This window comes from Limulus polyphemus, unplaced genomic scaffold, assembly GCF_000517525.1.
Source record: "Limulus polyphemus unplaced genomic scaffold, Limulus_polyphemus-2.1.2 Scaffold0, whole genome shotgun sequence".
Taxonomy (NCBI): Eukaryota; Metazoa; Arthropoda; class Merostomata; order Xiphosura; family Limulidae; genus Limulus; species Limulus polyphemus.
The window spans coordinates 3,911,056-3,928,404 of record NW_013665610.1 but is presented as its reverse complement, the minus strand read 5'-3'; the positions used below and the strand labels follow the sequence as shown (position 1 = coordinate 3,928,404).

Here is a 17,349-nt window from a genome sequence, read left to right as displayed (position 1 = left end):
ATTAACTATTATCAGAGGTTATTTATTTTTAGCACTATACTTCAAGCATGAGATAACTTCACTATCTCATTTCTCAAAGCTAGAGAAGTCACAATTTACTATGCAAATCTAAGTATAAGTGTGCAGGTGCATGTAGTTGAAAATCGGATATTTCAGTGAACTTGCAAGTATGTTCAAAACCTTTTTCCATATATATTGTATGTTGGCTTAATTTACATGTTTGGTTAATGTAATGAAACAGCTATCAATAGGCTACTTTACTTGCATCGCAGTGGGAAACAGAAAGTTAACCATTGTGGAGTAGTAAACAAGCTACATGTATGAACTCAATCATTTTTAAAATTAATTTAGAAAAAATAAAAAATGATTGGCATTGATTTTATATTTATTAACTAGTATAAAATAAAATACAGATCCTATTTATGGAAACTTCATCACTGTTTTTATGTAAATTCAGTTATCCAAAAATTACTAGCATGTTGTGATTGTAGAATTTGTTACACCATCAGCCTAAATCCCAGAACTGTAAGCCACATTTTTCTGAAAAGTCAAAAAGTCCTGTTGAGTGCAAGACAAAATCTAGCTGTTACATCTTCATCCAACTAGGCTGCTTGGGATAGGAAAAAAAAAAGAAGTTATTTTGTCATTATTTCAGATGGTACAGTTAATTATGATCTTGGGCTAATTGTTATCCACACTTCATCTTCAGGTCTTGTAATTACTCGCTGAAGAGGATTCACAACTTGTCCATCTACTAGATGGAGTTGAAACTTAGTACAGATCACAGAAATATACAGGGCCAGCTGCATATACACCAGATCAGAGCCTGGACATTGTCGTTTTCCTGAAAAGCCAAATGGTTGAAATGCTAATTTGGATCTTGAGTTTGTATCATCTTCATCAAATCTATCAGGGTTGAACCTAAAAATGAAAGAACTTAATTTACAAGGAATGATAAATTAACTTTACTTATTCTTTAATAGTAGAAGTTTCCTTTTAGTAAGAGCAAGCAAGAGTAAAAGTTTTTGCTGCAACTGTAAGTCTAACTAGTACCTTCAATTTACTCTGGCTATCACCAACTTGGCAAAAAACATGTTTCAACAGATGTAACAGATTCCAGTTGTGTGATCTGTTGCAAAAACTAAAGCTTTTTGTTTAATTCTTGGTCATTTTCAATGACAAGTTCTCAGTAACATGTAAAATAATCTTATTTCTCTGATTTGTAAATATAAGACTAATGATTACTGTGCTTTGTTCAGTACAATGTAAACTAATAAACCAAGAAGGTTTTACAATACAACAAATAATTTAATCAAAATAATCTACAACAGTACCATCTGTTAATAATACAATATCTAACTGAGCTTAAATAAACAAAGTAAGTGTTTCAAAGGTCCTGAATATTCAAATTAAACCACAGGTACATATGAAATTAAAAATTTAGGTGATAAAATCAATTACCTGTACTAGTAGCATGATAATTAACTTATTCATTATTTTAAAAATTTTATATTCATTAAAACTCATACACTAAAAGATTGTAATTATTATTTAATAACTATTTTCACAACTAAATACAGTTTCTTCTTGTAAATGTATGGCTAAAATGCTGAGATGAACAAACTATGATATATAATAATACTACATATCAAAATTATGATAAAAACTACAACAAGTGAAAATATTTCAGAGTCATTTGGAAATTGTTATAAGACCATCAATGCTGTACTTATGTTAATGTCATTTTTAAATGAGATAAAACTCTCCTGCATGAGCCAATTGTTCATTACTTAGCTTAAAATATACCACACAAATAGTATTTACAACACAGAACATGTGGCTGCTTTACCTGAATTTGATATTTAAATTTGTTTTACAAATTCAAAAGTTACAATTACTTACGTTTTAGGAAGGCTCCAGTAATTCTCACTGTGCAACACCACACCTAAGGCTTGGATCACTGGAGTCTAGTTATAGAAAATTTCATTTAAAGTTAACAGACTCAAAGGAAAGTTTACAATTTTTATGCAATTTTATAGACTGATAACTAAAACGGGGCAAAACTTCTTTTCAACTTGCTCTTAATCCTAGTTTATAATTAACATGGATCAAAATACTTTAGTTTCCAAATTAGATGTAACTTTTTATTAAGTGAACAAAAATTACATAACAAACTAATTAATATATCTACTACTTGGCACATGACTTTACTTTCTTAAAATTGTGAGGGGTATTGGTTTAACAGGTAATCCCTTTAATTATTCTAAAATGTATATTTAGTTAAGTTTTTCTGGCAGAAAAAGGGTTAATAAAAGTTGTTAAAAACTGTTGTGTTTTAAAGTTTCTGTCCTTACAAATTTTCCCATTTTTTCTGGATTTCATACCAAATGTGACTTATTGCCCAATAAATTCTTTTTTACAAGTAACTAGCTCAAAACAGAAAGAGAATACCTTCTTCGGAATAATATGTCCCCCAATTTCAGTGTCAAGATCTTGACAACGAGCAGTCCAGGGTTCCACAGCTGCCATTCGCAGAGTCTCATTAATCACTTGACGAAGGTATCTAAATTGAAAAACATTAGAAACAATAAAATTTTAATTACAAAAATAGTGCACAAATATTATCTAACTTTAGATTACTGTACTGATTCCAAGAAAAACTTGTTTTACCTAATAAGGTCAAAACCCATATCTTAAGATCATGTACCATGTCATTTAAATTAAATTAACATTAGTGAATCATTTTAAGTGAAAAGCTTTAAAATTATTATATTAAAAAATACAGAAAACACCTAGTTCAAAGATCCTAGGCCTTAGCTTTTTTCTATAAAAAACTGCTTATTTATGTATAAACAAATGTAAACAAGTAGGAGTAATAATTAATAAATAAAAAAACACAATAGAAAATCTCCTATGGCACATGTTTGAAACAGTTCAAAGAACAATTCACAGGTATGCACATGACCAGTGTATCATTAATTACAGGACATATCATAAAGGTACTTTCCCTCCATACACTAAGGTATTTTGGATACTTTCAAAATCAGTTTTAAACTTTAACTATTGTTAAAGGTTAAATATTCTCTGTTATTAGACACATCTGTACTTTATTAAAATAAACAAAAAATTCAAACTCTTGGGTATTAAATAACTTTTTGTAACAAACTTATTACAAGCTGCACAATGGTTATGTGTTTCAATAGAGACAAATAGAGATATCTGTTACAGCGCATGAAGTATTGATAACGTGCTTCAATACGAACAAAGCTACAGCACAAAATACCACAACAGTGAAGTGCTTGGACATATATATATAAAGCTATAAATATATGTTACAGCACAAAGTGCAATACTGGTTAAGTGCTTCAACAGGAATTTGTTTTTTAATACAGCACAAATCAAGTGCTTTAATATTAACATAAACATATTACAACTATTAGTCATTTCTTTCTTAGAAAATTTAAAAAATGTATAATAAATTTTAAACACTTCACTTATTGGTTATCACATTGTTAGGCACAAGATAATTTAAGGCAGTAACACAAATTCCTATCATCATGCAGTCCTACAAATTAGGTCATCGAGTCCATGGCAAAAAAATTAAAATAAATACCGTCCTAAGTACATTAATCAGAATAACACCATAACAAATACAGTGGTCCACTCTGAAGAGATTTTGTCACCTAAAGACACATTAGTACAAGAAATGGATACAAGCCAAACATTCTCACCAAAGCAAAAAATGAAAAGCTTACATCATGTTTTTGTAATGATTAAATATTTTTGGTAAAATAATAAAATTAGCGGTATCTTTCTAAGTTAAATAGCAGACATCAGCTTTGTCACATTCCACCCATACAAGAGTTAACTTCCAAAGAAAGTGCATAAAAAAACAAACAACAAATCATATTGTTTAATGCTAGCAAAATACAGTTCTAATGGTTTTGTTTTCAAACACTGATATTCATCATTCTTGAAATAACATAAAACTGAACTTAAGTTCCTGCTTGCCCTCTACATAATATGTAAAATATGTCAGACTACTGTAAGTTGAAAGTAATATACTTCATTATCCCCTCCAATATCAAAACATGCAATGAAACTCAATCACACTACAGAAGGTTTGAGTGAAAGCATGTTAGGTCTGGTTTTGAACCACATTTTGATAAAACAAATGTTTTATTAACAAACTCATAAAATTTAAATGCTACTAACCAAGGAATTATCAAGCTTTTATTTTTGTATAAAACTTCAATATGATATTTTTCATAGAAAAATTAATTAATTAAAATAAACTATTTTACTAGTTTTTTTGTTTTTTTATGGCAGTGTGCTTTTTTTTTGGTGTTGCTATATTTCACATATTTGCCGTATGCTGTCACTAGTTTTGAGGCCTGATTATGTATGTTTAATATATATATCTCAGAACCAGCTTTGATGATCTGAATATATCATCATAATCACTAAGACTGCTAGACATATAACTGTTTTAGGTAGTACTAAACAGTGTTTTATCTGTCTCTCAAACTTCAAGTAAATGGAATAAAAAATATACCCTAAATTTTAATATCCATACCATAAATCAACTGCAATACTAGTGCTATACAAAATCTAAAACTTTAGAGCTCACTGTTTAGTGGATGAAGAAAGCAAACAAATTATGGTTCACTCAAACCAAGACTAACTTCAATTATAATAGTAGTACCTTATTTGTAAGCTAAAGAGATAAAACAAAAAAATTCTGTTTTCAATGATAGTAGTCTTAAGATTTACGTTTAATTTATTGATTATTATACAGTGAAATGTATAAAAGTGGTACAAGATTTTTATTCTTTCTACTCATATAGTAACCCATTCCCCAGAAAGAGTAACTCACTTAAGTTTGGAAAGTACGGTATATGACAGAGTGCTGGAACCTACAACATCTTTTAATTCTTTGTAAACTTTTTCCTGGACATCCTTGTGTGTTGCTAAAAAGTAGATGGCCCAAACCATAGCTAAAGTAAAAAAAAAAAAACGTTTTATGGGGTTACAATGAAAATCCTACTATGACCTATGAAATTTTCACACACTACACATAAACTACATTAAACACCAATTACTATTAAATCAACTTTAACACCTATTTTCAAGCTTCATCAAGGAAATAAGGTTATAACTTTTATAGAAACTGGAACTGGCTGAATAACATATATATATTTCCTCTCCCAGCCAAACTATTTGGTTTACTTGATAACTTAAAATTAAACAACAAAAATATTGTAATATATAATGTACTAATTTTAGAGTTACATGAATAGTTCATTTATCATACAATCCATAACTGAATTTACATTATTAAAATGACAAAAACAAAAATGAATTATGGTAAATAATTTGTACAGTTTTATGATAAGATTATTAATCAAATCAAAAAGAGACAAAACTGCAACTAAACACTATAACAGAACTTTAAATTATTTTACAAACACAGTGATTGTTATAATTTTCCTGTACTGAAAATGTATTTCCATGCAACATCCATGTGGGGGTAGGAAAGAGGATTATACCACTGGCAAGTCAATTACAATCCAAAACCCAGCCATTGGGAACTGACATCCATGTGGGGGTATGAAAAAGGTTCATACTGGCAGAAAGTCAATTACAATCCAAAAACCAGTCATCTGGTGGGGGTTAGGAAAGAGGATCATACTGTCTACACCTCAAGTTCAGCAGACCAGAGAAAATCTCATACCTCTGATCAATGAACGGGACACATGATAGCAATGTGATAAATTGTATGACCGAACTGGGAACCCGAGATCCCGACAATTGGTATAGTAAAGATGTATCTGTAATGGAAACTATCTCACTCAAAACCAGTCCGACAGGAACTGCCCCCAGCACAATAACATCCTCGGTTTAAGAAAACCATCAAGAAATAGCACAAGAGGAAGAACCATAATAATTTGTTCTACCACTGTGATCCACAACACGGATGGAGGAATCAAGAGTATAATTGAATGAGTAAACAGAGACATCTATAATACATGTGTGAGGACTTATGTTGATTGGTTCAGCTCTGAATCCAAAACCCAGCCACTGGGAACCAACATCCATGTGGGAGTAGGATGAGGAATCCCAATCAAAGGGGTGAACAGCAATTTTAACTTCTCATTCCAAAGCTACAACATCCCCTCGGATAAACCCGTACAGAGATGGAGCATCAGATTGGGGTACATTTCATCATCTATACCAGCTGAACACCACTACCCTACTGTTATCTGAATGGTTATATCATTATTTGTAACATATATCATTATCACATTCAGGAGAATGCCGCCATGGCCCATCACCCCGGCAGATTGGAACTGGAAAGTGGTAAGGACTCCCATACTCCACTGGAAGAAAAATGGGGGAGAAAATGCAGTGGAGAGTCCAGAGAAATGTCGACACTGAAAACAGTGCAACAGGTGAGCATGAAAACTCTATTTTGAAAAGCAGACCATAACTGATTTATTTAATCAAAGGAATGGCAGGGATGGGCAGCTATCCCCTTCTGCTTTACCCAGGAAGTCTATTGGTGAGTACAGTCAAGAACAGATATATTTATGAAGCAAATATATTGCAAGGAAAACCTATGAGCAATTTTGTGGAACACCCCATCTCAACAGTGTGTGTTTAGTGGCCATGAAAAGTATAATTAAGTCATCATGGCCTTGTAGTGCAGAATTCATTAGTTTACGGGATCCATAAAGGAAAAAAGGGACATGTCCCTGAAAAATAAGAAGTATATATACAAAAAAAAGATAACTTACCCAGTCACAGTTTCACTGAAGAGTGAAGGATGGTGACAGGTGGAAGACAGTTCACTGATGAGGAAGAAACAGCTACCCGAAGCAGATAATGGGAGATAAATGTATGAGGTGTAGTCCCAGTGCTCGACAGAAGAAGTATCTCCAATGTACAATGTGGGTGAGATGCAGGTAAGAGGGAAGGTGCCTAATCAGAGTGAAGACACCAGGAATTGATTACAGGGAAAAAGGAGACAAGGAAGAAAAAACCAATCAAATCAATAACCAAATCCAAAGGGTAAGGGAGGAAGGAAAGAGTTACAAACAGAGGAATGGTGCCAGGGAATGAAACCACAGGAAATGAACCAACAGAAGGAAGCCTTGAAGACAATGAAGTAACCAAGAGCAGGTACGGGATCTATAAGACCAACCAGATCCAACTGGGATTAAAGATGGGAGGTGGAAGGAAATAAAAAAAGAAAAGGAAGAACCTGCCCCATGAGCTGCCAAAGTGGAGGGGAGGAAAAATTGATCTAGAACAAGTTGAAGTAGCTGAGAAAAACTAGATCTGTGTAGGCCAGGAAGGAGCACTCAAAGACCTGACAGAGAGTGGCAAGAATGAACAAAATCACCTGGGGAAGATGATGAATGGGACGAGAAAATAAAGGTATAAACAGGCCCCAATTCTGTCTGAACACATTGACAGCCAAGGCTTGTGGATGAGGAACCAAAGATAAAGACATACAGATCTGAAACAAGCTCAAAGAGCAAGGCACGAAACTAGTATCCAACCCCATGGTAAACAAAGTTAAGACAGCACCACGAGGGATGAAAAATAGGAATGTGGCCATAAAAATACAAAACATCGACCGTGGGCATCCTCAGTCCTGGAGAAAAGGCTCACCATAGTGTTACAAAAGACAATATAGGAAAAAGGGAAAGAACCAAGAAGTGATTGACGTGGGACAGAACCCTAATCTGTAACGAGAATACATGACTAATGGAGGAATTCTAAAATGTAGGACAGGTCAATAGAGGGAAGGTTTCAGACATTGGAACATGAATAAATAATACAATGGCCAAATGTAGCAATACAGATATCCACGTGATGCTAAAGTTACAGGAGTCACACCTCCCAAAAAATGGACCAGTGGTGGAAAAGAGCTGTCCATAAGTCCCAATTAGAAGTGGAAGGGAAACAAACTTGGTACAAGACAGTGTCCAACCCCAGAAGGTCCCAAAAGCAAAGAAGCCACATTTGTAGGGAAAGGGCTGAAGATGGAAATCACCCCAACATGGAGGTAAGGAAGAGGAAGGTATCTCACGAAAATCCCCAAGAAATAGATGGAATGCCTCATAAAAAAGGAGGTGTATGATGGACAATACCAGTAGTTGAGGTGATAGGGGAAGATGAAGGCTGGAAAACTTGGCTAGGGAAAAAAAAAACAACAGGCAATCGTGATTTGAAGTGCAGGGAAGCAAGAAAATAAAAAACAATCTGCCTGATGGTAAGCTAAGGCGAAATAAACCAAAGCCTGTGGAAGGCAAGGCATGTCAGCACCATCTCTCAAAAGAGAGACATAAAGGCCAAGAATGAACCAAAATGTGTAGAAAAGGAGGGTAAAAGGAGAAAAAAACAACAACAACTGTGAAATGTGTATAAAAAGGGTTGAGAAAGGTCTATCAGACTCCACAGTAGAGGCCTGGGAAGGCCAATACAGAATCAGGTGGAGGAAAATTATTAAAATAGATGTCGTCCTGATCGAGTTCGGCAGTTTGAAAAGGAAGATGAGCAATAGTGGGAGAAGGTTGGACAGACCCCGGACTCAGGGGCCCTCAAAAACGAAATTAATTGTAAGAAGTATAAAATATAATTATGAAAATGAAAAAGTTGTTATATTGTAAAATTAAGTACGAGTATATTGACAATAAAATTTAGTAGATGATATTTGTTGAAGAAACAATATATTTAACCTAATTTAAAATTTACCAGGTAAGCCTAAAATTACAAAGACACATGTTAAGCTTAAACTGATATTGTAGTACAGAAGAATATCACTAAACATTAATTAAAAACCCTAACCTTACAAGAAATAGGTACAAATCTAACTAAATGTATGTTATTGAAACCAAATAACTACAATAATAACATTAATATCAAAATACTCAAAAAGCTATAACAGTATAACAGCTTATGTCCAAAGTCAGCAGACCCAAATGTATGGGGCACCAAACATTAGGCCTAACAAAGGTCAAGTCATATAACAATCAATCTCCCAATGTATTCAAGATGACAATTCCTCAGTCAAGACTAGAAAATTGTGCTAAAAGTAAAGTGGAAACATAAACTTCGATAAAAAAAAAAGAAAAAGAACAATAAAGGTAAGTCATCACTTAAAACAGGTAAAGTGAAGTAGAAAAAATTAGAAAATATCTCCACTTTATAGGAAATTGCAAGAAAAAAAAACCCACAGGAAGAGAGCACAAACAAAAAACGTACTTGCTAATAGCATTGCCAAACGAGAAGTGATAGTTTGGTAGAATCGAGTAGAGGGAGTCACATGCATCAGGAGGATGTGTTGCACTCTTAGTTGTTGCATGCAAGGCATAGTTGAACTACATTGATCTTGGGGTATGTGGGAGCTCCAGGCTAGTGGCATGTAAAAAAAATGTTTATATAGAGGGCAGCACTGAACGAGAATAGCTATTTATGTGAGGGAAGGTAAGGTACCATCTCGAAAACCAAATTAAAATGAAACACATGTAATTGTAGCTAACATTATAAAATCAAAAGAGGTTACAATTTTAAACTAGTTTTTAATCATTCATGGAAAAAAAAAATCTACATTACCAGAAATAACTTTTTTTTTTAACTTTAATTATCACTGGTGACAGACTTTAATTAATACTTATGTTATTAGAAAACTGACCCATAATATTATCACCTTGTCAGAAAACCTATTGAAAAACATTATTATACGTACTTTCATGTTGTTTATTTTCTTTAAAACCTTACTGTAGATAGATTCCTAAATTAAAACTTATTTTCAAAAGTATGCATATTAAATACTGGGTAAATAATGTTTCGAGTTAATCTTTAGTTAATATTTAAATGTCAGAATCATGTAAAAAAGAGCAACATTGAATAATATTTTTTAAACAACTTCAATAACTTGCTTATGTTTCATTTAAATTGAAATATTTTTAGCACAAAATCATATGGCTTAAATTTCATCTTTAACAATTGTCATCACAATGAGACTTAATAAAAAGATTTATAAGTGTAGAAGGTACACAAAAAAATGTCTAACCTACTGTAAAGTGCTATTTCAAACCATATTATACATCAAGTAAAAACAAAAACTTCACAAATTATTTGAAACTTGCAAAGCCACACACAAAAAACAACATTCTCTTAAATAATCTCATGCATCTGGGTCAATCTTATATTCGGTTTGAAAAACACATACCACAAACAACAGAATAATGCTTCACCACAAATACCACTCCATCATTGATAATTTGTTCTTCTGGTACATTAAGTTCTATTAGATGATCCAGCAAAATTAGGTTTTTCTTTTCTTTGGACTGTCTTGAATGTAATGACTTTCTTATGGTTTCTTGCAATCTTTCAACAGCTGTTACATAGAGCATGAAAAAGAAGAAGCACTTCAGGATTTTACCTTGGTTCAGTATGACATAATTGACCAAACCCATACAGAGACTTGTTATTGAAAATAACAGATAAAATATAGTTTTTTTTTCTTAAGAAATGTTTGGCAACTATCTGGACATTATAAAGATTTTGCATGTGAAATTTGAAAATTTTCTGATGTACAAAAGTAATTTTAATCTTAAAATGAAAATTATTTTGCATGTTGGATAGGCAACATGCGAAAAGTAAAAAAAGGCATGAAAAAACATTGCTTTACAAACCTTAAGACTTAATAAAAAAATTTGATATTGTGTGTATGAAAGTATTGTAATGTTTACTGATAATCTGCCAAATTTGTTAACATATGCTTACTAATTCAAAAGTTATAGCATGAAAAATATAACAAGCACAAAATGGTTATGAGGTTAGTCCCAGGGACTGAGCCCATGCTGAAAAAATTAACAGCAATCTGAAATATGCCTTTCTATTAAAATCTAAATGGACAAGATGTTTCAAAAATTAAAATTTTGTTGCCACTATTTTAATGTACAATAAATTATTTTTAACTGTCATTAATATTTTAATTCACAAAGACAACTCTAGGTCTACATGTATAAAACACTAATATGCTTCTCAAACACTGTTCTTAGCTTAGACCATAAGCATAACAACATTTTTTACGATGTGTTTTACATTATATTTATCTCTATGTGCACCTTTTATACCTTTAATCAGAGAGATATGTTTGAGTTCCATTGTACCACTAGAACAATTTTATTACATATCTACACTTTCACCTTTCCATGTATACAAAAATGTAAACTGAATTTATGATTCATTTAAATATATATATATATGAATTTTTCTAATTTCACCTGTATAAAATTCAAATTAGATTTATGGCCACAATGTCACCAATCTTAAGCAATTCAAAAATTAGAGCAATCAATCCAGTTGCAAATTTTCAAAAACTGTTCAATTCTGAAAAAACTGTGGCTAGTTTTGGTGCTTCCAGTATTCTACAGTCATTCAGATGTTTGGAAGTCTGTCTGACTCCCAAGGGACACATAGAGAATTCCTTCCCTGACTTTAAAGAGTGACAAAATGGTGAAACGAACTTGACTGAACTACCATGAGTGTGTGTGTGTGTGTGTGTGTGTTTACAAAAATTTCATTACAAAATACTAAAATGAATGATATTAAGCTAAATCAAGTTCTACACTTATAAAAAAAAAAAGTTTTGAATAAGCAAATCTACAGTATGTTGATCAGCAACATGTCTAAAATTTTTTTGATTGTGAATGAAAAACAAACAAAAACATTTTGAGCTTTTTTTTATTTGCTTCCACACAACACAAATTTCTTCGATATATTTCCTTCAAAGCCATGTAAACATCCATAGATTAACATATGTATAAGATGTTATATTTGAATGAACATCATAAATACAATATCTCATGAATACCCTTCAAACATATGCACATAATTTACAACTTTCCACAACAGTGTGTAAAATACAAAATAAACAGTAACATGGTTGTTCAGGTACTTTTGTCATGTTGCTGTTGCTCTCGGCAACTACATTTTATAAGTGTCTGGCATCCCCAAATTAAGCACAGATTAGACTAATAATCCACAAAAAATAATAATTACCTTCTAAAAATCTTTCATTTCTCAGACTCTCAGGGTCAGGAACTGATCCCGTCACTCTAGCTTCAAGTTCAATCCAACACTAAATAAAAAAATAACCATAATTATATTCAACGTGATGATATCCGTTTCTGAATTTCACTTATCTACAGCTTTACAACAAGTTATAATTTATAAAATCACTGATTGACGAGTTTCAACTGACCACATGAAAAATGTACAATACTATCATAAACTTACCATCTTTCCAAAATACAAAAAATTGAGTAAATTACATTGCTCATGTTTAAAAATATTTACAGTTCACACAAGGGTTAAAAACAGCACAACTCTAAATACCCTAACCAAACAACCTTGTCATTGAACCAACCAATTTTACCAGTCAAAAGTCTATCAGAACTTTGAAAAATAATGATAATTATACCAATTTGTATTAATCAGTAGAAGCAGTCTCTCTTACAATTCCATCACCCTAAATTTCAATCTAATTTGTAATATTTATCACTATTTATTCCTTCATTAATTTGTGATGAAAATACAAATAATCTCAACTCCACATTTATACAACACTGATAAGTAAGTCAGTCAATTGTTGTTTACCTCCGTTGAAGTTTTGTAAATGCATGAAAGTTTTTGAAACAAACTTTATTGTCTACCATCACTAATACTTGGTTCTGGAAGAATGATTATGAATATTTATAGCCATGAGTTTATTTAAAGGTGGTTTTGTGTTTAATCTTATGTCTACTGGGTCCCTACATTGTATGGACCTAACATTGCTTTCATTATATTTTGTTCCAAAAATATAACTAGTAGATGGAATTGTGTGAAATTTGACAAGAGTTTTCCTAAAAGTTTGCAATTTCAGAAAAATAAAATATTTAATTTTGATTTTTTTTACTATTTCTAGTACTATTTCTATGTCTCAACAAGGAACAAAAAAGATCAACTGATTTGTTTTAATACAGTTTATGCTATGTGATCAAATTGGAAAAAAACATTTTCTTACTTTCAATTAATAAAAACTTTTCATTTCAAAAATGGTTTAAATTTGGGAGAAAATATGTCTGTTGCATTAAAAAAAAAACAAATTTATAATAAAGTTTCATCAGCCTGAATGAAAGGTGAGGAACTAATTTTGTTGAACTAATTTCTCAGTCCTTGGAAAACTGTGTGAAAAATTAAATTGAAAACACTAACTTTTTAATCATTTTGACTCATGGTTCTACTGACAGTTCCATTACTGAGCAAAAAACAGCCTGTGTTCATTATATTTTACTATCTGAGAAGGTCTCTGTTACAAATTAGTATTGAGCCATTTGCTTCAGGAAATATTGATAAAATATCTTAAGCTATAAAGTTTTCTTTTTAAAACTGAAATATATTTCAAACAGTCTTACAAACACAGAAAGTTAACCATCATTAATGTGTACTAATAAATAATAAATGGTGCATAAATAAATCTTTAAAAAACGTTTTACAGAAATTCCATCAGTTCTGATTATACACTGTATGACATAAATTACAACTTACTGTATTAGGTGTAAATAAATTCCACTCATATATATCTGACAACTTCTGAAGAGTCAATCAAAGAACTTTTGCTTTTACCATTATTTGACAAAGAAGGGATCTTACAGAAATAATAAGTATTTTAGAGAAAGACTAAGCTTGTTTTTTCATCTGTTAACTCTTTCTGTACAAAGTGGGTCAATTTGACCTACTCTGTAAGTGTGAAACCATACACACTATAACTCTGAATTTACTCAGTTTATCTATACAGATTTGGCAAGCTTTTAGTAAACATTATTAGTATGTTGCATACAAGAAAGCAGATGTTTTAATATAGTATTTCTACTAAAAACTTGTCAGTGAATTTACAAAGCCTTTACTGAGTCAGTCTGAGTGAAAGGTGATTTACATGCTAAGAATAAAAATACTTTTTAATCTTACAGTTTTCATGTTTCATTTGAATAACCTCTAGAACCTCCTAAATGGATATTATAAGTATTTTCTTAGAACTTTATATTTACTGTTACTCACTATAGCAAAATCATCAATGTATGGTGAAAAGAAATTTAAAAATATGAAATAAAATAAATTCACTATTTTAATAGATTTCCAATTATTTCATATTGACAATTTCAACTGTAAAGTGCAATAAATCACAGTGACAGCCCATTAGCTATCTGTCATAAACATCACAAACAAAGTTCGCAAGCATTACCATTCTCGGCCTAACATTCTTTCATTAAGTAGTTGTTCATATAAAAATTCAATAGGCTTTCAATTATTCATTTTAGAACACAAAAATACATCAAGTACTAGAATAGAAAGTCCAAAACTACTACAATTTATCTGGCTTTCTAAGAAGCTATAAATAAGTTAAAAAATGTGTAAGCACTCAAAGCACAGATCTATGATCAACAAAACCAAATACAGTTCATGTGGGAAAGCTAAATGACAGCTATCTAAACTCTATATAGTTATAAACATGTCAATCACCTTTGATGAACTATTAGCAAAGAGTATAAAAAGACAGTCAAGAGGGGAGGCATTTCTTTGGTCGATTTGACAAATGTATTGATATCTCAGTAAATCAAGAAGGAAGAAGGTTATGATTTTAGATTTTTGTTGTTTAATTATCCATAGTTTGTGGAAGTAGCATTATAACAAACTCTCATAGTAACTGTCCCTGTAGCTTTTTATTTTGAACCTTGACCATTTTTCATTTTGAGTCCAGTTTCAAAATGATCTAACTTTTAAGCATTTAGATACACGTATTACTTGAGATTTGAAAAGCTGACAATATATCACAGGTCAAAACATTATGTGTCTTAGGGGTAAATATATACCGACTCTGAAATTAATAAATGCTAATGTTTTAAGATATTGGACTAAAATTAAACAAAAGTTCAACACATTGAATTTCTGGTTGGATAGTATCTAATCAAAATTGTCATCTGTTTGTTTCGCAGCTAGACCCACACTATCCTAAAATTTATTGGAAGTTCATGGACCTGCATGCGTTCACTGCTATTTTTAACCCCTCGTTAACAACATATACATGTAATGACTATGCCCTGCTGAGAATTTCACTCACATAAAACGTACATAGACTTTGTCTACTATGAAAAAATAAATTTCCAAGTTATATAAATAGAGTCAAAAATTACTTAAGAACTTTATATCAAAAATAAATGTTCAATGAAAGGAAACATAGAATTCAGATTTTTAAGGGGCAACTTTTGATATCTTTCTTATTTCAAATAAAATAGTCGAAAACACAGTAACTTTTACAAAACATCCAAAGTATTACATTTAAAAAACAAACAAATAAAAGTGGAAACACAACTGTTAACAAGGTGTATAAATTTTAATTTTTTTCTATGGAAAGTTCATTTTTTTTCTCTTTATAAGTCCCTCCTCAAATCCTTACTGTCTTAGACATGTTGCTTGCACTAAAATAACTTAAGAGTGAGCTGTATTTGTTTGGATATGTTTTTTATGTTTTGGAATTGATTGAACATATGCATCAGTTAAAAAAACACCTTTTTTATGCTTAAAGCTGGCAATTATAAGCTATGTATGTTAGACATCTGAAATGCAGAATTTTAATTTCTATTGTTAATGAGAGAAGGTGTTATATGAATAAATCATAAAAATTTGTTTATTTTCTTACAATTTCAAAGTTGCGGCTAAATTCCAAGACTTCTTTTCCATCCAAGAAGCAATCACCAAAACCAATGTACGTACAAGCTTTCATACACAAAGCCATCATATACTGAAAAACTGGAATGTGCTGTTCTGTAGGCAGTGTAGTCCATTTCTTAGTTAACTCATCAGCAAACTAGGAAGCAAAATGTTTTTGATGTCATAAAATAGTTTTCTATTAGGAATTCAAACTTGTACTATAATGCATATTTAAAAAATTGAAAAGTAAAATACAAAACAAATATATGACAAAATATTCTGTAGTTTCATTGCTCTCTTTCTTTGTTCATCTAAAGAAATACAATTTGCAATAGAAATATTAGGTCGTCAAGAAATTAATGTCACATTTTGGAACACTTCCATTTACAACTCTCCAAAAAAACGGTTAAACAAATGGCCTAAAGTCATGTTAGTGTAGCCTACATAATATGAAAAATTTAGTATACTCTAATCCCTTATAGTGATGGCACACGACGAGACACACATTCGGCATGTAATGCTGTTTGAATATAAGAAGGGAAACAATGCCACTGTAGCTACAAAGAATATCAAAGAAGTTTATGGAAATGTTTTGAACGTTTGCAAGTGTCAACGATGGTTCAGCAAATTTTGTTCACGTGACTTTGGCCTTAAAAACATGTTGGAATTGATATTGATGTTCTGAAGATGCTTGTTGAGTCTAACCCAAGGTAACATACTCGTGAAATGGCCCTGAAATTGCATGTCTCTCATGAAACATTAGGTAAATGTCTAAGGAATATGGAAATACTCCATAAAGAAGGTGTTGGGGTGCCTCACGAACTCTCTGATGATCATCGTTTCCAACGTGTGAACGTTGCTTCGTCTCTTCTGCCGCGTGAACCATTTTTGGACAGAATTGTCACTGGTGATGAAAAATGGATTCCCTATGTGAATATTAAATGCCAAGATCAATGGCTCAGTCCTAGACAAAAACCACTTCCGACCCCAAAACCTGGACTCCATCCGCAGAAAGCGATGCTTTGCATTTGTTGGGACATCAAAGGAATAATTCATTTCAATCTCCTCAATCCATGGTGAACTGTCAATGCAAAGATCTATCGTCAGTAACTGGAACGTTTAAATCAAGCTTTTAATCAGAAATGCCCTTCACTCGTCAATCTGAAAGGTGTTCTTCTCCACGACAATGCACGCCCACATGTGGTAGGTTTGACGCAACACAAGAAAATGAAGTTGAGTTGAGAAGTTCTCCCCCACCCACCATATTCTCTAGATATGGCACCATCAGATTACCATCTTTTTTTTTGTTTGCTGCAACACCATCTTAATGGGAAAATGTATGAAAATGTGGAAGGTGTTAAAGAGAAGATCGACATGTTTTTTGCTTCAAAGCCAAGTGATTAATCAGGACGTTAACAACCTCATTGTAAGATGGAAAAGCATCACTGATAAGAATGGATACTCTGATGATCATCGTTTCCAATGTGTGAACATTACTTCATCTCTTCTGGTGTGTAATGCATGTGAACCATTTTTGGACAGAATGGATTCTCTATGTGAATATTAAATGCCAAAAAC

General features: G+C 31.9%; 1 protein-coding gene across 1 annotated transcript in view; it reads right to left on the bottom strand.

The window, feature by feature from the left end:
- Nucleotides 1–367: 367 nt before the first annotated feature.
- Nucleotides 368–17,349, bottom strand: part of LOC106478843 (cytochrome P450 20A1-like) — a 29,735-nt gene continuing 12,753 nt past the window's right edge. Inside the window, exons 5-11 of the mRNA XM_013939453.2 lie at nt 15,761–15,928; nt 12,082–12,160; nt 10,244–10,411; nt 4,877–4,997; nt 2,452–2,563; nt 1,903–1,967; nt 368–921 (exon numbers count right to left, since the gene is read on the bottom strand). Coding sequence (XP_013794907.1) covers nt 669–921; nt 1,903–1,967; nt 2,452–2,563; nt 4,877–4,997; nt 10,244–10,411; nt 12,082–12,160; nt 15,761–15,928 — 966 coding nt within the window. The 3' untranslated portion in view covers nt 368–668. The remainder of the gene's footprint in view (nt 922–1,902; nt 1,968–2,451; nt 2,564–4,876; nt 4,998–10,243; nt 10,412–12,081; nt 12,161–15,760; nt 15,929–17,349) is intronic.